The sequence below is a fragment of the Oncorhynchus keta genome, chromosome 23, assembly GCF_023373465.1.
Source record: "Oncorhynchus keta strain PuntledgeMale-10-30-2019 chromosome 23, Oket_V2, whole genome shotgun sequence".
Classification (NCBI taxonomy): domain Eukaryota; kingdom Metazoa; phylum Chordata; class Actinopteri; order Salmoniformes; family Salmonidae; genus Oncorhynchus; species Oncorhynchus keta.
This window is the reverse complement of record NC_068443.1, coordinates 29537543-29561253: the sequence shown is the minus strand read 5'-3', so window position 1 is coordinate 29561253 and position 23711 is coordinate 29537543. Positions and strand designations below refer to the sequence as shown.

Sequence of the window (23711 nt, the reverse complement as noted above, 5' to 3'; positions counted from 1 at the left end):
CACACTTGTTAAATTGCACAACCATGATTAATCCAATCTTTTACATTGCATTTGCACTTACGTGAGTCAATGGTCAGCTTTGTTCCTTGACCAAATATGACTTTGCTCCCACTTGTCACACAGTGCTTGACACCTTAACAATTACTCATGTACATAAATGGTCTTTACATTTTGGTTGACTAAATCTATCAGTTTGTGTGCATTAACTTTTTTTAACTTTAGTTTTCAAGACTACAAAAAAAAAGTAATCATTCAATAGCCACAAGAAGTTAAAATATTCTGTTAAATCTATTGAATCTAGTCTAACATTCAGACTGTGATTATTGGCACAATGCACAAAAAAAAAACGTATTAACTTACTGGATTGAATTATTAATCTTGTGCCTTTCCCAAAGATAATCTTGTCACCAGCTCCAGTAGTCACACAGCATGATTCCACATGACATAAACTGTACAAGGTCTTATGCTTACAAGAATTGGGTCAATTCAGTCAATTCAGGAAATGAAAGTAAATGACCATTTAATAATTTAAATCATAAAAGTATGATTTTTGAACTCTTGATCTGAAATGTAGTTTTACCACCTGAATTGACTATAATGAAATCGGCCCCCAACTCTGACTAACTACACGTAGTTGGAATAAAATCATCATAGCGCACGATCAATTAGCACAAAAAAAACAAACAGGTATAACACCTGTAGTACAATGTAAATAGACCACTTTCTAAGCCTTTTAAGGTTTAATGTGATTAATTTAATGAACTTACTTGAGTCAATTATTAATTTTGTGCCTTTCCCAAAGATGATTTTGTTGACTCCACTAGTAGTCACACAACATGAACCCACATTACATAAACCTTTAACAAGAGACTAGTTCATCTTATAAGGCTAAGAGCATTTAACTGGAAAATACACTGAAACTCTTACACAGTTTAGATTTTTTGCCCCCCCCCCCCCAAATAATTTTGAAATACAAACTTACTCGAATCAACTATGAGTTTTGTGCCTGTTCCAAAGATGATTTGGTTGAATCCACCACTAGTCACACAACATGAACTCATAATACATAAAACATTTAGCATAAGACTAATTCATCTTCTAAATAGAGGGAAATTAGTTCACTGTGAATCAGACTGAAAACATTAGGACAAATACTGTGCGGATCAGTTTAACATAAGTACGATGGACTTGGATTTCTTTTTTTGATTTCATACACATTTGGATCACTTTGAAAATGTCTCTTTTAAGATATGGATATGATATCAATTATTCATCTTTATTGCAAACATTGGTTGTCTGTTTCTGTGTAATCACATTATTTACCATAAACTGACTCATTATATGAGAAAATATGCAACAATATCAATACGATTAAACAATGATCTGGCTTGTTGGACCAAAGGGATAAGACACAAACTATTTTCTTTCTACATGTTTTGTGGTCAAAAGCTATTCTCAATGTAACTGGTTTAATAATCAAATTTTCGGACACAGCAACAGCCCAGATCTTAGTCAGCTTCATCAATATGTACATTTAAAAACAAAGCTAGAACTACAAGTAACTTTTGTTCCAATTACAGTATATGAGTAATATTGGACATTCAATCAATATGCTATGTGGATGCGATACCAGAGTAGGCTATTTTATGGTATTATCAACAGACTCATCTTTTTCATTCATTTGAATTGTTTCCCCCAATATTAAAACAATATTAAAAAATGAACTTACTTGAGTCAACTATTAATTGTGTGCCTGTCCCAAATATCATGTTACCAGTGCCACCACCAGTAGTCACACAACATGAACCAACAGCACATAAACTATAAAGCAAAAGTACTTTGATTTACGGATCCTTAAACTTAACATTTGACTTGTAATCACAGTATTTCCCAGTAACTACTTCATAATATGAGCCTTACTGTTACGAATCACTCATATGATGTTGTTTTCAGATTAAACAATGACTTGGTTAATTGGACTACTTATTTTCTGCATGTTTGGGGCACTAGACAAATGGTGTAATACTTACTGGTTTCAATAATTAGTTTGGTCCCTGTTCCAAAGATGACTTTACTGCTTGACAGAGTCACACAATGCATCTATCTGTCTTGAACAATATCTATGAAGGACCTTTTCTTACACAATAACAAGACAGATCTTAGTGAGCTGCAACAATATACAACTAAACCAAGCTGGAACTACAGTGCTTTTGTTACATTCAAATAATATTTGGGTGATTATTTTGTCTTTATCTGAAGTTGAGAATCTGGTTATCCGTAACAGTGTTGTTCTACTTCCAAATATCACTATTAAATATTCATATAAAATACTTTTAGTGATGTGAAAGGTTGCACAAACATGATTAATCCAATATTTTACTAAATTGCATTTCCACTTACGTGAGTCAATAGTCAACTTTATTCCTTGACCGAATATGAGCTTGTTCGCATTTGTCACACAGTGTTAGACATCTTAGCAATTACTCATGGACGCAACTTTGGACACAAATGGTCTTTAGATTTTGGTTGATTAAATCTCTCAGTTTGCATACATGGACTTGTTTTACATTAGTTTACAACATTATGGATTTTAATTTTTTTTATTAACCTCGATCATGCAATAACCAGGTATTTATCCTAACTTGTGTTAAATCTGTTGAATCTTGTACAATTTTTAGACAGTGATTATTGGCACAATGACACCAAAAATAATTTACTTACTGGATTCAATTATTAATCTTGTGCCTGTCCCAAAGACAATCTTGTTACCACCTCCAGTAGTCACACAGTATGAAACCATATGACATAAACTGTACAGGGGCTTTGCTTACAAGAATGAGGTAAATTCAGTCAATTAAGGAAATTAATGTCAATTACAATTCAATAAATTAAAAGGGATATTTATTTTCAAATATAATTTTTAAATTATTGATCTGACATTTTATTTTACCACCTGAATTGACTGGAATGAAGTGTAATCAGCCCCCAACTCTGACTGACTACTGATAGTTGGAATAAAAACAAATAGCACATGATTAATTAGCACAAAAAAACAAACAGGTATAAAACCTGTAGTACTATGTAACATGTTACTGTACTGTAATTGGTGTCTGCATGTGTAAATCTATGTAAATAGGCCACTTTAAGGATTTAGTCACTAATGTGATTAATTTAATGAACTTACTTGAATCAACTTTTAATTTTGTGCCTGTCCCAAAGATGATTTTGTTGACTCCACCAGTAGTCACACAACATGAACCCACATTACAAAAACCTTTTAGCAAACTACAAGTTATTCTTCTAAGGCTAAGAGCATTTCACTGGAAAATACACTGAAACTCTTACACAGTTTAGATTTCCCCCTGATTATTCTTGCCCGATTTTTGCCTGATTATTTTGTCTTTCTGAAGTTGAGAATCTGGTTATCCGTAACACTGTTGTTCTACTTCCAAATACCACTAATAAATACTAACATTATATTGTTTTTATAATGTGAAAGGTTGCACACTTGTTAAATTGCACAACCATGATTAATCCAGTCCTTTAAATTGATTTGCGCTTACGTGAGTTAATAGTCAGCCTTATTCCTTGACCGAATATGACCTTGTTGGTGCTTGTCACACAGCGTTATATTCCTTAGCAATTACTCATGGTCACAACTTCGGACACAAATGGTCTTTAGATTTTGGTTGAATAATTCTATCAGTTTGCATACACTAACTTGTTATGCATTATTTCACAAAACTATGGACTGATAAAAAATATATATCACTTACTTGAGTTAACTATTAATGTTGTGCCTGTCCCAAAGATGATTTTGAATCCATCCGTATTCACACAACAAGAACCCACATTACAAAAACCTCTTAGCAAAATAATGTCCTCATCTGCTAGGGAATTGATTTGTTCAGTGAAACAATACCTTGTATATAGTCAATTGAAACTGTGTGAATCACTCAACAGAAAGACAACTTAAAGACTAATTTGGCACTTTTTGGATACCTTTTAAGGTCTAAATGTCTGTTTTGCATTTTAATGAATTACCTCATGGTGTGAATTGTCCAAATAATCTTTAGCACAATATTAAAAATGAACTTACTTGAGTTAACTATTACTTTTGTGCCTGTCCCAAAGATGATTTTGTTGGCTCCACCAATCACACATCAAGAACCCACACAGCATAAACCTAGAACGTCTTCTAATAAGTGGACGAGTCACTGAAATAATACCTTGAAAATAGACCAAAGTATGATTATTTTGTCTTTATCTGAATTGTGGATCTGTGATCTTATTTCAATCACGTAACATAGCTATTAAACCATATTCTACAGCATTTCATCAGGATAATGATCAATGCCACTTGTAGAGGTTCTCTTTGGAGAACATTTGGGAAGCTTACTTCTATAACTATCTCAAGGGAAAATGTAAGATATTGCATTTAGAATTCTTTGGGAGTAATACTATCATTTTACAACACATACGCATGGTCAGACTGAGACATCATTTTAAGGTGAAGGATTGGTATAAGTATGAGCTACTGTATTAATATCTGTTTTAAATCTTACTTGATTGCACAAAAACTGTTGTTCCACTTCCAAAGATCAGCTTTTGTCCGCCAGCATTCGCACACTAACTAAAGGCTAAACAAAAACAGCAGACCCCCAACAGCAGAGCTTCTAACACATCATAATCAATATTCACATACAGTGAATACACTGTTATATGGTTAGTTTTTGTATTTTGCTTATGTTATTGTATTCTTAAATGACACAATGATTAATGTCATATTATTAATGCATTTTCACTTACTTGAGTGAATGATCAGCTTTGTTCCTTGACCAAGTATGCATTTATTCCCATATGACACACAGTGGTATATACCATAGCAATTAATCATGGAGTGATTTTTAAACACACCGTTTTGATTGACTGACTATCTGATTCTAATTGAAGCACAACATATTGAAGCATATTGAAGCATATTGAAGCATATTGAAGCATATTTTGACATAATCTATGTTTTTGGGGTAGTTATTTTGTTTTGAAAAATATCCCGGGCACAATTTGCTTTCATAAAAATTCAATTGAATCTATTTCATGTGTGCCAGTTGGGAAGGGATTTTGCTTATTGATCGTTGCAATAGCTACCTCTGTCTTTCAGTATATTCAAATCTATTTCAGCCTCTTTTATATAGGCCTAGTATAAACTAATATTTCACTACAATTTTCAAATATTAAATGCATTTTATTACTGATGACTGAGTGAAGGGGGGAAATGTATGAACTTACTGGATTCAATAAGTAATCTGGTGCCTGTCCCAAAAATAACCTTGTTAGAACCACCTCCAGTTGTCACACAACATGAATCCACACAACATAAACTGTACACTGTCTATGCTGAAAAGCTGCTCATAGTTTGTATTCAACAAATTAAGATTGAATGAAGAATATAACAACTAATAATAGATTTCATGATATTCACTAATAGCGATGTTTTAAGTTTATTTTAGCCTGTTGTAGGTCAATTCCTTACGATTGATTACATAATCATTACATAATCAAGAATGCAATATTGACATGTTTTCTCATGAAAAATGTAAATCTCTCTTTCTTAGATATTATATAAGGTAAAAACGTTTGTTTGACTAATTTCACTGGTTCAAGCACATATACAAATAGCTCAACTGCACCCCTAAAATCTGAATTGCTGGTGTTGACACCAGAGCTCAGTAGTTACAGCACCCACTTTGAACAAAATAAACAATTCAATTGATGCTCTCTCTGTATATCAATTCATCAAATGATTGGAATGAATACAGGCATAGCCCCTTACCAAGAAGACTTTTTGATTCTGTTATAAACTCATTATAGGGAGATATTTGTTTCTAGTTTAAAATCCAACGGACATTTAAAGATATCAAAAAAATCTATTAATGAATATAGGTTCTTACTTGTCTCAATTATTAGCTTTGTTCCTGTTCCAAATGTAAGCTTCCCTCCAGAGATAGACACACAGTGGTAGATGGCAATACATTTACAACATGCTTTACTAGGTGGGCTTCTTTTCATTTTCTAAATGTCCTTATTTCTCATGAACAACTTATTAGGAAGTTGTACAAATGCACAGTATTTTGTTTTACTTACCAGATTCAACTAACAGTTGGGTTCCATTTCCAAAGATAAGCCTGTTACTATTCCCTCTTGTCACACAGTATTTTGTTACCAGCTAAAAACCAGATGCCAAATTCGAACAAGACAAATTAATGGAATAGTGCTTTAAAATAGTGTGATGTTTTAAAAAAAATATGAACTCCCTCTACTTCATGTACAGTGTATTTACAGTGAATTACAGATTTGACTTACGTGTCTCTACAATCACTTTAGTTCCACTTCCAAAAATAAGCTTGTATCCCCCCTGGGCAGTCACACTGAGCTACACACCTTACCAAATACTCTGACATGTAAGTGTGTTAGAGGGTAGACCAATTGCCAATATGTAATCATTCTAACAAGGTCAATTACAGTAACTGGCAAATCATCCATTCTCCTTTTATAGATGTGAAGATTTTAAACTCGTACCACCAATATTGTAATGCATTTTGTCACATTCCTCTGTATCAATTAGCATACTTGATCATGTAAGCCTACAGTCATCATGAAGCTACACCACACACGCTTATTTCATAATGCCATAATTAAACCTTCATTTCTGTCCTTATTCCTACGTAGAACTTCACACAAACCTCTGAGCAACACCATATCAAAGCTTATTTTTTTCACATGCTTATAGACATGCAAAACCATGAAAATACTGAACATTTTACTCAAAAAGGCACTTTGACTTTCTTTCTAAAGCAAACTGTACTTACTGCTTAGTACTAGTAGCCTTGTGCCTCTCCCAAAAATGATCTTTGTACTGCCATCATTCACACAGCCTGACACACCAGTATATAAACTTCCAATGCATAGGTCACCTTATCTCAGCAGAAAACAGTTAAAAAATACAATCTGAACTTGTCCAAACTGATTCCGTATAAAATCAGTACAAAAATATTGTTGAAATTATGATCATGGATACATCACCTACCAGTATTTATGAAAAGTTTGGCTCCACTACCAAACACAAGTTTTCCTGCTGCCCCAGTAGTCACACAGCATTAAACTGCAGTACAATTACAGCAGTTTGTTGTGCACTTATATAATACTGTAAGTCTTCAGACGAGACAATGCATTTTTATCTCATTCTCAGATATATCTTGAAATCACTCAACAAACAAACTTTAGGTTGTTATTAGAATATATGTTCTGCCCTTTATCCACAAAAAGCCAACACTGTAGTTAGTTTAGGCTACTATTACCTGATTTGTGTATCTCACTATGTATTTAATTACGGTAGTTGTTAAGTAAAAGTCCCAGTGACGTTATACTTTAAATAATCTCACCTTTCTCGACAAACAGTTGAGTCCCACGTGCAAAAGTAATTTTGTCACTTGTTCTTGTCACACAGTGTATTCTTGCTCACTAAAAACCTGATTTCCCCAGACTTCCTGACTAGACATGTTAAGTCACTATTTTAAGTAACTTCTCACTATTAAGTTCTGGTTGCCCAATGGAAACAACATCCAAAAAAGTAAAACGTAGGAACACAGAGTTTTGTTAACTTTTAAGAGAACATTAACTAACTGAGTTTTTGGGGTTAAATCCAAATAATACCATATATTTTACTGTTGGGAATACATTTAATTCAGTATTTTAGCGAGAAATATATTAAACTTACGTGTCTCCACAATCATTTTTGTTCCACTCCCAAAAATAAGTTTTACTCCCCCCTGGGAATTCACACAGATACAGACCCTGACAATTACTCTGCACTAAAAATGACCATTTACAAATCAGCTTTTCATAAAAAAACAAAATGCTAAATATGGACTGAAAATAAAACTTAAAATGTTTAAATATGAACTAATATTATAATGCATTTTGCTACATTCTGCTGTATGAATTGGCATTCTTTATCAGCTAAGCCTAATGAAGTTACCACACACAAACTTATTTCATAATGCCATGATGAAACCTTAATATCTGTCCTTATATCTATGTAGAACTCCACACAAACCTCTGAGCAACACCATATGAAAGCCTCTTTTCCTTTCTTACATGCCTATAGACATACAAAACCATGAAAATACTGAATAAGGACTGCATGATATTATTCAAAAAGGCAGTTTGACCTTCTTTCTAAAGCAAACTGTACTTACCACTTAATACTAGTAGCCTTGTGCCTCTCCCAAAAATTATCTTTGTACCGGCATCATTCACACAGCCTGACACACCAGTATAAAAACTCCAAATGCATAGGTCACCTCATCTCAGCATAAAACAGTTGAAAGTTACAATCTGAACCTGTCCAAACTGATTCTGTATTGAATCAATGCTAAAAATATAAAAATAAGGATTTGTCACCACAGTATTTAAGCAATAAATAAATTAAACTTACGTGTCCCCACAATCATTTTTGTTCCACTCCCAAAAATAAGCTTTCCTCCCACCTGGGCATTCACACTGAGATATAGACCATGACAATTACTCTGCACTAAAAATGACCATTTACAAATCAGCTTTTCATCAATAACAAAATGCTAAATATTAATTGAAAAATTAAGATCTTTAAATATGAACTCATTATTATGCATTTTGCTACATTCCTCTGTATCAATTGACATACTTTTATCATCTCAGCCTACGATCATCATGAAGCTACAACACACATACTTATTTCATAATGCCATGATGAAACCTTAATATCTGTCCTTATATCTATGTAGAACTCCACACAAACCTCTGAGCAACACCATATGAAAGCCTCTTTCCTTTCTTACATGCCTATAGACATACAAAACCATGAAAATACTGAATAAGGACTGCATGATATTATTCAAAAAGGCAGTTTGACCTTTCTAAAGCAAACTGGGTTTACCGCTTAGTGCCAGTAGCCTTGTGCGTCTCTCAAAAACAATAGTATTATTCACACAGCCTGACACAATTAATAGTTCACCTCATCTCAGCAGAAAACAGTTGAAAATTACAATCGGTATCTGTCCAAACTGATTCGGTATTAAATCAATGCTAAAAAGATACAAAAGGGTTTAAATTATGATGATGGATACATCACCTACCAGTATTTATGAACAGTTTGGTTCCACTACCAAATATTAATTTTCCTGTTGTTCCAGTAGTCACACAGTGTTAAACTGCAGTACAATTACAGCAGTTTGTTGTGCACCTATTCAATATTGTAATACTTCATGAGACAATGCATTTTTTAACTCATTCTCAGATATATCTTGAAATAACTCAACAAGCCAACTTTATAGATATTCTGCCCTTTATCCACAAAAGCCAACACTGTAGTTAGCTTAGGCTACTGGTTACCTGATATGTGTATCTCACTATTTATGTATCTACGGTATTTGTTTAAAACAAGTGTCCCAGTGATGTTAAACAATGTCATCTTTCTCTACCAACAGTTGAGTCCCATGTGCAAAATACATTTTTTTACTTGTGACACAGCATATTTTTGCTCATTAATAACCTATTTTTAGTCACTATTTGAATTCACTTTTCACTATTAAGCTCATCTTAACCAACGGGAAAATATATTTAAAACAAATATATGAAAAATGTATGAACACACACAGTTTTGTTGACTTTTTAGGATTAAGCAACAAAAAAAATAAACTTACGTGTTCCCACAATCATTTTGATTCCATTCCCAAAATGTATCTTTCCTGCCCCCTGATCATTCACACTGAGATACAGACCAGGACAATAACTCTGTACTGACAATGGACCATTTCCAAATCCGCTTAGAAAAGAAAACTCTCATGGAAAAGGAAAATCTAAATGTGTTCTGAAATTAAAACTGAAAATGTTTAAGTAGTAAGTATTAAGCATTGAGCAGAAGAGCAGATTTTAACAAATCGTTTATTCCCAATAACGTAAAATGAATTTCAGAGAGAGCCATATTCTCCACTGTTGCAACACATAGCTGAGAAATTACACAATATTGAAAACAATAAGTAATACTTACGGGATTGAACAAAGACATTCACTCCAGATCCAAAAATCAGCTTAATGTTAGAGCCAGCCGACCACAGTGCTACACTCCTGTACACAAATCCTCTTCTTCACTACAGGGTCAACAAAACAGTTTTAGGGTCAAGTCAAAGACATTATTCAAGATATACCAAGCAATCTCAGTCAGTATTTTAGTCACATACAAGAATTGAAAAACAAAAACTTAAAAACTTCAGATAATCAGAGCAATATCAATGTGGTTCAATAACATACTGTACAATACTTCACAATACATCATTTGTTTTCAATGCATCATTTATAGTATTATATCTTGCAATGTGCACATGTAAGTATAAGATAGTGTAAATATCCACTTAGGGATTTTCATATATTCCACCTACAAGAACTCTACATAACTACATAAATCTCTTGTTGCACGTACATGACTGCAGCTCTTCTGTTCCTTTGAGAAATGAAGTCCTTGGCTGAGGAAAAGCTCTCACACTGCAAAACTCTCCAAAAGAAATACAGTTAGTGTCACCAATCCACCATTATTTGATTGTTTTACATTGCCTTACATACATACACTTGCACCTCTAAACTGTGTTTCAAATGAATGTGTAATATTTGCTATATGATCTTTGGATAACTGTAATTAAATAAAGTACCTTTAAGTCTTTGTGTGCTCTTTGCTGAATACCGGCATGTTCTTCCATTCAGGACTCATTTATACTTCTCTTCATCATACTTCTTTGTCTTGCAGGAAATGATCAGGATATCAGATATATAATGTACATACTTTTGACCTACTGGCCTACATTGCTCCACAGAAGAGACCACAAATTCCAAGCCTCACCTGTGGCCTACATGAGGTAGACCTTAGTCGTGTGTGCCAGTCTCGGTGTTGAAAGAGATCAGGAAGACCTAGGAAAGGTTGAGACATTCAACACCATAGTTTTGAGGACCAGTTATTGGCTACTCGACCATGTGGGTGGAGAAAAGATCAGGCTGAGTCCCAAATGGAACCCTATTCCCTATATAGTGAAGTACTTTTGACCAGGGCTCATAGGGCATCTAGATGTGTACTACATGTGCATCTCCACCAAAATGTACCAATAACATGAAAAATATGATGGATTTATTAATTTAATAAAACACTTGAACACCAAAAAGCTCAAATTCACAAGCAAAATGTATTACGGTGGTTCAATTGATCATATATAGAAGATACACAACTGAAAACACAATACTGCATGACATTTTTCCTCACATAATCTCTCTATGCCTCCTTCTCAAAACGCATTAGAGAAGGAACCAGAAGGAGACAAGGAGGGAGGACATGAAGAATCAAGAAAATATAATTAAGATACACGCAGTGAAGCAATACTCAGGGCCCAGTTTTTCAAAAGTTTTCTGGATTTGGCCTATCGGATAGGATTAGGTGCATAGAAATAGAATGAATAGAACGGACAAATCGTTGACTTGAATGGGGATTCCCGTTCCTGTCAGTCTATTTCTATGCATTTAATCCTATCCAATAGGCGAAATCCAAACAGATAACTTTTGAAAAACTGAGCCCAGGTGATTCAGTGGTCACAATGTCAACGGAGAAAAACACATTTTACAACCAGCAGAGGGCAACATCATCTCATATTCTAAAATGTGCACTTCTCTAAATATATAATAAATAATATATGCCATTTAGCAGACGCTTTTATCCAAAGCGACTAACAGTCATGTGTGTATACATTCTACGTATGGGTGGTCCCGGGAATCGAACCCACTACCCTGGCGTTACAAGCGCCATGCTCTACCAACTGAGCTACAGAAGGACCAAATCTGAAGGCCTATTGATTAGTCCAAAGCAAATGTTTCTGGTAAACCGGAGTCAGACTACTACTTTCCGACCATTTAATCATTTGATAGACATCCACCTTTTCACGTTCATAATGGTTTAGATTAGAATAGAAAAGCCGTGTCTGTTTAACTTCAATACATTTACAGCTCCCATATACGTTTCTAAAATGTTTGACTGATATCAGACACACATGTAATTGCAATTGATTTTCATAATACAATTCATCAACCATTATAAGGTGTGTGTTTCTCACTATCATGCGTGTTTCTCGCTACTGTTACTTCTTGAGCACACATGCAAATAAAGTACCTGATGGAGCCATTTCTTGGAAGTCAAGGTGTCTTATAGATCTTTATCTGTTCATATGGTTTCAATGTACTGGTGAAAATGTGGTTTAAACTCTCTATTGACAGGTTTTGTGCATTTAGAAACAACTGCAAAGTATCCACGTACACAACTTGATCAATGTACAATTACATTATTGTTTGACATCATTTTTGGAGTCTTTATACACTTTTGATGACAACTCGCAGTTAAAGATATAATACAAGTCAATAGAAATAACATAACACAATATAAAATGATATGGAATATAACATGTAACCTAACGTTTAATACCGAACAATCACATGCATAACATGTGTATTTAGTATCTAGTATTTCCAAAGTGTAAGCAGAGGAATTGCAGCATTGAACCCTGAAAAAGTCAGATGCGAATACTGTTGAAGCTCTCGATAAAACCACAAGGCAGGTTTCACAAACTGGATGCAAAGTAGAACTGAAAAGTAGGAGTCCAAGTGAAAATAGGCCTGTAAATAGAATTGCGAATTATTCTGTAATGCAATTAAGCAAATTATTATAGATTATATTTTTTTCTTTACAGCTGTCATTTAATCAATTTATGTCAACAATCTGAACTAAAACAGAGTTAATTTCACTTACCTAGAACACCAGGGCCTTGACAGTAAATAGCACATTAAATGCCACGGCTTTGGCAAACAGCACTCTCAAACCATACACAACCAAGGATGTGAAGTTCATCTTGGTATAATCTGTAAAAAACAAATGTTGTGTCATTTCAGTGTTTTACACACTTAGACATGCTGAAATGTAAACATGTGTGCATCATGCAGTACAATTGACTTTACACCATGTTTTTATTTAGTGTAGCAAAATATCACCAACCGGTATAGTTGGTGGCAGTAGCATTGTTGAGGCGTTCATGTTCGCAATTGTCAGAAGCAGTTGTAGCCGTGGTCTTATCTGAAAGCCAGTAAGTGATTATTAAAAGTTATTTCTCGTCGTGTCATTTGCAGCCATCTTTACCATTCTCGATGAATGATTGAGATGTTCATTGATGAATATACTTATTTAATTCATTGGTCAAAGCCACAGTAATAATGTGAGATATTATTGTATATAAATTATTACCGTTAGACACATCTGGAAAACCACCATAATCAACGCGCTTCTTGACGACGCCATCCATCTCACAACGCTTGATATTCTCTTTGGAGAATCCGGCAAAGTAGTAGGTACGTGTGGAAGATAAAGCTGCCTTGGTTGTTTTGCGTGGGACAGTAACATTATTCCCCTGGGTGAGATTCATGTTTTCAATCCTAGGAAAGAAGCCTGTAGCCAGGCACACATCAGGCTGGTCATCATTCTCTATCTTGTGTAGTGGGGTGAGGATGGACAGTGTTGGGCGGGCAGGAGTTCCATCTGGAAAATACAATAGGTTTAGGTTGATTTAAACATCTTGGTAAATATGCAGAAACACAAAAAAAATGTCACACAATATATATAAAAAAACAGGTACAAATATATGATATAAATCAGGGATGGGCAACTTTGATGGGGGCCACACAAAATCTGGACTCATCATAATGGCACCGCAGTTGCTTGTGGGTCTGCGTACCCACATTGCAAGTAAAACAATCTTTGTGACAGCAAAGATACATTTTCCAAGTTTTAGAGTACAGTTTGTGCAATTCTACACATTTTGCCATGTGGTGTAGAGAAAATGTTGCAGTTTTAAGCAAGTGGCTGCAATTTAACACATTTTTCCATGTGGTGGAGAAATTATTTAGCAATTTTATAACAAATGTCATGTTATTCTACTCATTTTGCCATGGGGTGAAAGAGGAAAATAAAATGTTTTACAGCCGATTTTCCGCAAATCTACACATTTGCCATAAGGTGTAGAGAAATATTTGCCGTTTTTAATATGATTGATATCTATGTGAGACTGAGTAACAAAATCAATGAGGGTCCCATGGCCAGTGATTCGACCATGATAAAAAGTTTAGATAGGTGGCCACGAAACTAATTTAGCAATCTAAAAAATGTTAGCGGACATGGGCTAATTGACTGACTATCAGTGACTGACATAACAAGAGAAAAACTGATGATTCACAGCCACATTTAGAAATTGCACTTTGTGTATTCTACTAATGTAACTTTTTTTTGGGGGGTAGAATTGATCCTTGAGCATTCAAAAGGGGGGCCGCCAGTTGTCCTTCCCTGATCGAAATAGTCCAGTAATAGACTAACTGATATTTATTTTAATATTCAGATTTTTTTTTAATTCTGTATAATCTGATGGACAGTTTGCTTGAAGTATTTCAGTAATTTAAATGATCAGACAAAGAAAATTAGAACTGTCCCCACATCACAAATCAACTTGTAACTTCCAGCATTATGTATTTTCTGTAAGATTAAACCATTTGGTGTGGTAGATGTAGGTGGTTAATATACTGAAATACTGAATGATTATCATTACCATTATCTATCCAGCGCAGGCTCATTGAGATAAATATATTTTACATGAGACATGGTACAAGACAGCAATAGCACAGCAATGTTATAAAACATTTGAAATATTCAAAAACATATAGTGTGATAACTGAGAGCTTGGTCCAAAACTAAACTTTTGCTGCACATTCACAGTCTGTTTGCAAATCTCATCTCAAATATAAGGCTTTCTACCAAAACATTTGTAACATAGGCTACTTGTGTCAAATTAACATACTTTCACCCCCTAGATATTTTAGATTTTCAAACATTTCCTAATTAACATGTTCATTATTGCAAATTGAGAATTTACTTACTGGGTTCAACAATGAGATTGATGGCTTTTCCAAATGTCAGTTTAGATGCACTGTGGAACATGTCAGTACAAAAACCTCTTACATCTGGTTTATATATATATATATAATTACAGCATTATGTCACTTCCAAATACAGTTTGGGACTAATTTCAGAGTCAAGATGGCAACCTAGAACATGTTTAAGTTTTAAAAATACATTTTCACACTTTCATAATCAAAGTTGTAAAACTAAGGCTAAGACCAAATTGAACGAATAACTAGATATATTACCATGTTTGCAAAGATAATGAACTAACTACTTACCAAAACTGTAGTGCAATTTGTTTGCCCAGTAGTGTCAGGTGCCTTGTTGACTTTTAAGGTTGTGAACATAGAAATTATGTTGAGGGTTTTTGTACAACGCGACATGAATATTCAGTCACTGTGGTACCCCACTCCATCCACACTGTGAGAAAACGTAGCACAAAAACCCATACACATTGATATCATCAACCTTTGGATAGGAGTCATAGAATGACAATGTTTCTTGATAGACAGGTAGCATTTCCTTAGCATTCTGAAAAGTTTAGAAAGTCAATGATAAAAAAACAAACATGTTAAAACGTTTTTCTACGTTTCTTTTCTGTTTGTGAATCAGGCCCATTGTCTGAGCCCCCTTTAAAGCGTCAATCAGCAGTTGAAACAATAACAAAGCAACTCCCCCGTCACTGTTTCGGTAGAAAGCTGAGGGATGGTGCTAGAGAAATGTAACCACTCTCAAATTCATAGACAGAGCTATGGATGCAAGGACTGACCATCCATGACATTTACATTTTAACCATGTTTTGAGGCTATATAGTGTTTGTTTATATTACATCTGTTTACAAACATTGGAGTAAAACCAGCTTATAATTTGGGTTCTGTTGGTGTATGACAATTGCTCATGAGGAGGCATTTTTAAGTTATATTCTTCAAGAATCAATGGGAAGCCAGCCTACTTCACTAATCATTAATAGTCCCAAAATGTATGCAGCAAATGCAACTGTCATCTAACAAAGTTGAACTATACTTCCTTATGTACATTTACTGTAGGTGTAAATGGTCAAAGGATGCAGCCCTAACCGTTTGGGTAAAACATTTTAGTGGTCGTTGTCGAAGGAATAAATTGTCTTTCACCATTTATAAAATTGTACCGACAGTTCGTGTTTCCATCACACTTAACGGTTGAGACCACATGTTCTGTTTTAAAGCAAGTTTGCTGCAATTATACATATTTTTCCCTGGGGCAGAGAGAAGATTGTGCATTTTATAACAAATATCATGCAGTTCTACAGCAAATTTCCTGCAATGATTCCCATTCCTGCAATTATACACATTGAAGCGACCCACACAGACAGCTGTGTGTTTTGTGTTAGGCTAGTAGGTGATTATGTTGTACTTACCAGTACCCAGTGTTCCCAGGGTCCGACATGCCAATCAACCTGCTATCTGCCAATCACGGGAATGCCTGGAATGTTCTGATGCCAGGCTTCCTGGCGGTTGGCGGAGTGGCGTGGAGGGGGGTTGGGCAGGGGGATGGAGCATTGGAAGTTAAGACCAGGTTTAGCCTTTGTTCTCTCTCTTACGTCTGGGCTTCACAAGAGAAGGTCAGGATTAGCTTGTGGGTTTATCTTTCATTTATTTGGCGTGGGCTACGGCCAAACAGTAGGCTGTGTAAAGTTGGTTTAATAAACCGTCAATTCGTAAACTCAAACCTCTGTCTGGACAATTGTTCCTTTATGATCTAGTCAGGGCATTTCAACATGTTAATAGGATGTCCGGTCGGTAATTCGAAGTTTAGATGGTTGGTTAAACTAACCTACCAACCATTTTTTGTTTTTACATACTGTAAACTAATTGAGTGACTGTTTCTACCTAGGTTTCCATCCAATTCGCGACAGATTTTCATGAGAATATTATAAAACCTGCATAAAACTATGAGCATTTCCCCACTAGAGGTGTGTTTCCATCTGGCTGACTGTTGCGAATAAAATTCTGTGTACATTGCATTTTCCACTCTACGGATAATTTTGTCACACAAACTGTTGCAATAAAAGGCTAATTTGCTGGTTTTCGCATGCACTCTATGCAACAGTTCGCTTATCAAGTGGACTCTAGACAGCAGTGTTGAGTTTGAGACCACCTGAAGCGAGACAGTCAAGACCATGATGGTAATTAAAGTCAGATCGCCACCACAATAAAATAAAATGTAGATATGGATTCTTTAGGCATTCAAATTGGTTTAAAAAAATGCATGCTGAGAAATAGAGAGCCACTCAACAAATTGTCACTAAGCAACCTCCGGTCTCCCCTTAGCGAGTGCATGACAAAAAAAATGTTTTGTTCTGTCTCTCATACTAGTGGAGTAAGACAATTTCCACAAGGGTGGCAAGGTTTGAGGATATCTTTTAACAAATAAAGTACAGGAATGTTATGAGTAAAGTATGAACCATACTTTATAAATGTGTCATTTACATTTAAGTCATTTAGCAGACGCTCTTATCCAGAGCGACTTACAAATTGGTGCATTCACCTTATGACATCCAGTGGAACAGCCACTTTACAATAGTGCATCTAAATCTTTTAAGGGGGGTGAGAAGGACTACTTTATCCTATCCTAGGTATTCCTTAAAGAGGTGGGGTTTCAGGTGTCTCCGGAAGGTGGTGATTGACTCCGCTGTCCTGGCGTCGTGAGGGAGTTTGTTCCACCATTGGGGAGCCAGAGCAGCGAACAGTTTTGACTGGGCTGAGCGGGAACTGTACTTCCTCAGTGGTAGGGAGGCGAGCAGGCCAGAGGTGGATGAACGCAGTGCCCTTGTTTGGGTGTAGGGCCTGATCAGAGCCTGGAGGTACTGAGGTGCCGTTCCCCTCACAGCTCCGTAGGCAAGCACCATGGTCTTGTAGCGGATGCGAGCTTCAACTGGAAGCCAGTGGAGAGAGCGGAGGAGCGGGGTGACGTGAGAGAACTTGGGAAGGTTGAACACCAGACGGGCTGCGGCGTTCTGGATGAGTTGTAGGGGTTTAATGGCACAGGCAGGGAGCCCAGCCAACAGCGAGTTGCAGTAATCCAGACGGGAGATGACAAGTGCCTGGATTAGGACCTGCGCCGCTTCCTGTGTGAGGCAGGGTCGTACTCTGCGGATGTTGTAGAGCATGAACCTACAGGAACGGGCCACCGCCTTGATGTTAGTTGAGAACGACAGGGTGTTGTCCAGGATCACGCCAAGGTTCTTAGCGCTCTGGGAGGAGGACACAATGGAGTTGTCAACCGTGATGGCGAGATCATGGAACGGGCAGTCCTTCCCGGGAGGAAGAGCAGCTCCGTCTTGCCGAGGTTCAGCTTGAGGTGGTGATCCGTCATCCACACCGATATGTCTGCCAGACATGCAGAGATGCGATTCGCCACCTGGTCATCAGAAGGGGGAAAGGAGAAGATTAATTGTGTGTCGTCTGCATAGCAATGATAGGAGAGACCATGTGAGGTTATGACAGAGCCAAGTGACTTGGTGTATAGCGAGAATAGGAGAGGGCCTAGAACAGAGCCCTGGGGACACCAGTGGTGAGAGCGCGTGGTGAGGAGACAGATTCTCGCCACGCCACCTGGTAGGAGCGACCTGTCAGGTAGGACGCAATCCAAGCGCGGGCCGCGTCGGAGATGCCCAACTCGGAGAGGGTGGAGAGGAGGATCTGATGGTTCACAGTATCGAAGGCAGCCGATAGGTCTAGAAGGATGAGAGCAGAGGAGAAAGAGTTAGCTTTAGCAGTGCGGAGCGCCTCCGTGATACAGAGAAGAGCAGTCTCAGTTGAATGACTAGTCTTGAAACCTGACTGATTTGGATCAAGAAGGTCATTCTGAGAGAGATAGCGGGAGAGCTGGCCAAGGACGGCACGTTCAAGAGTTTTGGAGAGAAAAGAAAGAAGGGATACTGGTCTGTAGTTGTTGACATCGGAGGGATCGAGTGTAGGTTTTTTCAGAAGGGGTGCAACTCTCGCTCTCTTGAAGACGGAAGGGACGTAGCCAGCGGTCAGGGATGAGTTGATGAGCGAGGTGAGGTAAGGGAGAAGGTCTCCGGAAATGGTCTGGAGAAGAGAGGAGGGGATAGGGTCGAGCGGGCAGGTTGTTGGGCGGCCGGCCGTCACAAGACGCAAGATTTCATCTGAGAGAGAGGGAGAAAGAGGTCAGAGCACAGGGTAGGGCAGTGTGAGCAGAACCAGCGGTGTTGTTTGACTTAGCAAACGAGGATCGGATGTCGTCGACCTTCTTTTCAAAATGGTTGACGAAGTCATCTGCAGAGAGGGAGGAGGGGGGGGAGGATTCAGGAGGGAGGAGAAGGTGGCAAAGAGCTTCCTAGGGTTAGAGGCAGATGCTTGGAATTTAGAGTGGTAGAAAGTGGCTTTAGCAGCAGAGACAGAGGAGGAAAATGTAGAGAGGAGGGAGTGAAAGGATGCCAGGTCCGCAGGGGAGGCGAGTTTTCCTCCATTTCCGCTCGGCTGCCCGGAACCCTGTTCTGTGAGCTCGCAATGAGTCGTCGAGCCACGGAGCGGGAGGGGAGGACCGAGCCGGCCTGGAAGATAGGGGACATAGAGAGTCAAAGGATGCAGAAAGGGAGGAGAGGAGGGTTGAGGAGGCAGAATCAGGAGATAGGTTAGAGAAGGTTTGAGCAGAGGGAAGAGCTGATAGGATGGAAGAGGAGAGAGTAGCGGGGGAGAGAGAGCGAAGGTTGGGACGGCGCGATACCATCCGAGTAGGGGCAGTGTGGGAAGTGTTGGATGAGAGCGAGAGGGAAAAGGATACAAGGTAGTGGTCGGAGACTTGGAGGGGAGTTGCAATGAGGTTAGTGGAAGAACAGCATCTAGTAAAGATGAGGTTGAGCGTATTGCCTGCCTTGTGAGTAGGGGGAAGGTGAGAGGGTGAGGTCAAAAGAGGAGAGGAGTGGAAAGAAGGAGGCAGAGAGGAATGAGTCAAAGGTAGACGTGGGGAGGTTAAAGTCGCCCAGAACTGTGAGAGGTGAGCCGTCCTCAGGAAAGGAGCTTATCAAGGCATCAAGCTCATTGATGAACTCTCCGAGGGGACCTGGAGGGCGATAAATGATAAGGATGTTAAGCTTGAAAGGGCTGGTAACTGTGACAGCATGAAATTCAAAGGAGGCGATAGACAGATGGGTAAGGGGAGAAAGAGAGAATGACCACTTGGGAGAGATGAGGATCCCGGTGCCACCACCCCGCTGACCAGAAGCTCTCGGGGTGTGCGAGAACACGTGGGCGGACGAAGAGAGAGCAGTAGGAGTAGCAGTGTTATCTGTGGTGATCCATGTTTCCGTCAGTGCCAAAAAGTCGAGGGACTGGAGGGAGGCATAGGCTGAGATGAACTCTGCCTTGTTGGCCGCAGATCGGCAGTTCCAGAGGCTACCGGAGACCTGGAACTCCACGTGGGTCGTGCGCGCTGGGACCACCAGATTAGGGTGGCCGCGGCCACGCGGTGTGGAGCGTTTGTATGGTCTGTGCAGAGAGGAGATAACAGGGATAGACAGACACATAGTTGACAGGCTACAGAAGAGGCTACGCTAATGCAAGGAGATTGGAATGACAAGTGGACTACACGTCTCGAATGTTCAGAAAGTTAAGCTTACGTAGCAAGAATCTTATTGACTAAAATGATTAAAATGATACAGTATGAATGTCATGAAAGAAGCCTGGCAAATCAGTTTTATGTGTTGACTGAACAGGGATGAATAAATAAATATAAGTTCTCCTCCGCTGGTCTCAGGAAGAAATTACTAGTCCTCATGGTCCAATCCTCATTGTTCGAGACAAAGTCAAGACCCAATCAAAATGTATTCGAGACACAGACAAGACCAAGACACTCAACACGTGGTCTCGAGACCGGACTCGAGAATACTACAACACTGCTGGACAGGTTCGGTTAAATTATGAAATTGAGAAGAGAAAGATCAATTGTATTTGTTAATTGGCATCTAAGCACCGATCATCATGTCACTAGCATACAAACAAAGTCCCTCTGTATTAATTGGAAAGGAGCATCAAGCTAATAACCGTGCACTTTCATCACCCTGTAGCCTAAACTGTGCATCTTTTCATAGCATCGCTTGTTTTGAGCGCAATTCATCACATAATACATTGTACCGACACTAAGAGATCCCACCATGTCGAACGAACAAATTGTCGGTCACCATTTATAAAATTGTACCGACACTTCCGTGTTTCCATCACACTTGCCACATTTTTTAAAATGCGGCATGACTTTATTCGCATAAAAACTGGATGGAAACGTGGTTAGCGATTGACATAAGAGAAAAACTGATAAAACTGATGCACAACCACATTTCGAAATTGCACCTTGTGTATTCTTCTATTCTAACGCTCAACAGTGTGCTTGTTTTTGTTCAAGGGCCCCTTAGAGGCGCGGGGCCATAAGCGGTAGCGGCTAAGGCCAGCCCGGGTGATCAGGTGTATTTGTTTTAGTTTTTGTTCAGGTTCATACCTAGTTTGAATCAATGTGGTATCCCAATCCACACACTGAAATACCCCTCAGCAAAAACTCTTCAATCATTTGAGATATTAACAGGTGACTTGCTCATGTGGAAAGCTAGGGTTTCCTGTGTGTGTGTGTGTGGTGGGGAGGGAGGGTGACAAGTCTGTGTGAAAATGTAAAGTTCTTGTTCAGTTCTTCTTGATAGCAATAAGCCTACATAAGTCAAAATTATCCATTGTATGGATAGATACTTTTAGTTACTTTCTACACAAATTCTAAACCAGTACAGCATGAATGGAGACCATACACAAATGCACATGCTTTTGTCCTGAATAGCGAGAGGTGGGGAATGTAAACTCGGTGCACAAAATACTTTGAGAAACCATACATACAGTATGTGATAGTCAGGTCATTCCATATGATTTTTTGGACCTGAATGCCAAAACATTCAGAAGCTAGAGGTGCTCAACTTGACCCATTTGAAAGTTTACAAAACAGGGTTGTCAAACTGTTTAATGATTTATTGAAAAATGTTTAATAAAAATTGCAATTTTCTTTTTGTTTTAATATCAATTATCTAAAAACACTTCAACTCAGATTTTTCAAAAATGTTGTAGCATAGACCCTATTTTACATCATCTGAAATGTTTGTTGTGCCCACCATCGGTTGAGACATGGGCGTCATTTCAATCATAGATATAGAATTCATAGAACGTATTCAAATAATTGACCCCTGCAATTTAGCTGGTACACCAGACATTCAAATTACATTTAACCTCCAATTACTACCAGAAAGCTGTCCGAAAGCTGTCGAAGGTCAACTTGAATGGAAATGTATATTCTATTATCAATATAGATATAATTTATAACAATGGATATTCCCAATCAAATTTAAAAGTTTTAATTTCAACTTAATTCACATTTGAGTACATTTAAAATGCATTCAGAAAGCAATCAGACCCCTTGACTTTTTCCACATTGTCACGTTACAGCCTTATTCTACACACAATACCCCATAATGAAAAATCGAAAACAGGTTTAGAAATTTTAGCAAATGTATTAAAAATTAAAAACAGAAATGCCTTATTTACATAAGTATTCAGATACTTTGCTATGAGACTCGAAATTGAGCTCAGGTACATCCTCTTTCCACTGACCATCCTTGAGATGTCTCTACAACTTGATTGGAGTCCACCTGTGGTAAATTCAATTGACTGGACATGATTTGGAAAAGCACACACCTGTCTATACAAGGTCCCACAGTTGACAGTGCATGTCAGAGCAAAAAAACAAGCCATGAGGTCGAAGGAATTGTTAGAGACAGGATTGTGTTGAGGCACAAATCTGGGGAAGGGTAACAAAAAATGTCTGCAGCATTGAAAGTCCCCAAGAACAGAGTGGCTTCCATCATTCGTAAATGGAAGAAGTTTGGAAACCCCAAGACTCATCCTAGAGCTGGCCACCCAGCCAAACTGAGCAACCGGGGGTGCTTGGGACTGCTGTTTTTATTGTATATTAACGATATGAAAGATGCTTGTTCTTGCAGTCTTTTTCTTTATGGGGATGACTCTACACTTCTGGTGTCTCACAAAAGTAAAACTGTGTTGGTGAGCATACTTAGCACAGAGATTACTAACATTAGCAAATGGCTTGGAGATAAGCTATCTCTGCACTTAGGGAAAACTGAAGCAATTATTTTTGGATCCAGACCTAAATTGTGTAGGTCATCTGAAATCAGAGGAGTTAGGGGGTGAGGTGCTGACTACCAAAACCTCTGTTAGCTACTTGGGATGTATCTAGTATGCTAGTACTTCCTGGTTTGGGGGCTTATCTAAACGTATGAAGGGGAAGCTCCAGATAGCCCAGAATAAGCTGATCAGGGTAGTATTGAAGGTGTGTCCACGTACTCACATAGGCAGGAGCTGCTTTCAGGAACTAAACTGGCTGCCTGTTGAGGCTAGTGTCCCCCAGATTAGACTAGGTTTGGTTTACAGGAGTATTTATGGTCCTGCGCACAGATATCTAAGTGATTACTTTCCTCGTGTTAGGTATGCACACAATCACAGCACCAGATGAGGTGTTGCTAATGTGTGCTTATACAGGTTCAGGAGTAATGCTGGGAAAGGTATTTCCTTGAATACTGGAGCCTCAGAAA

General features: G+C 38.0%; 1 gene segment (V, D, J or C); it reads right to left on the bottom strand.

Moving 5' to 3' along the window:
- Positions 1 to 7808, bottom strand: part of LOC118402128 (T-cell receptor alpha chain C region-like) — a 42307-nt gene extending 34499 nt beyond the window's left edge. The window contains 1 exon segment of the C gene segment in view: positions 7778 to 7808. Coding sequence covers positions 7778 to 7793 — 16 coding nt within the window.
- Positions 7809 to 23711: the final 15903 nt, after the last annotated feature.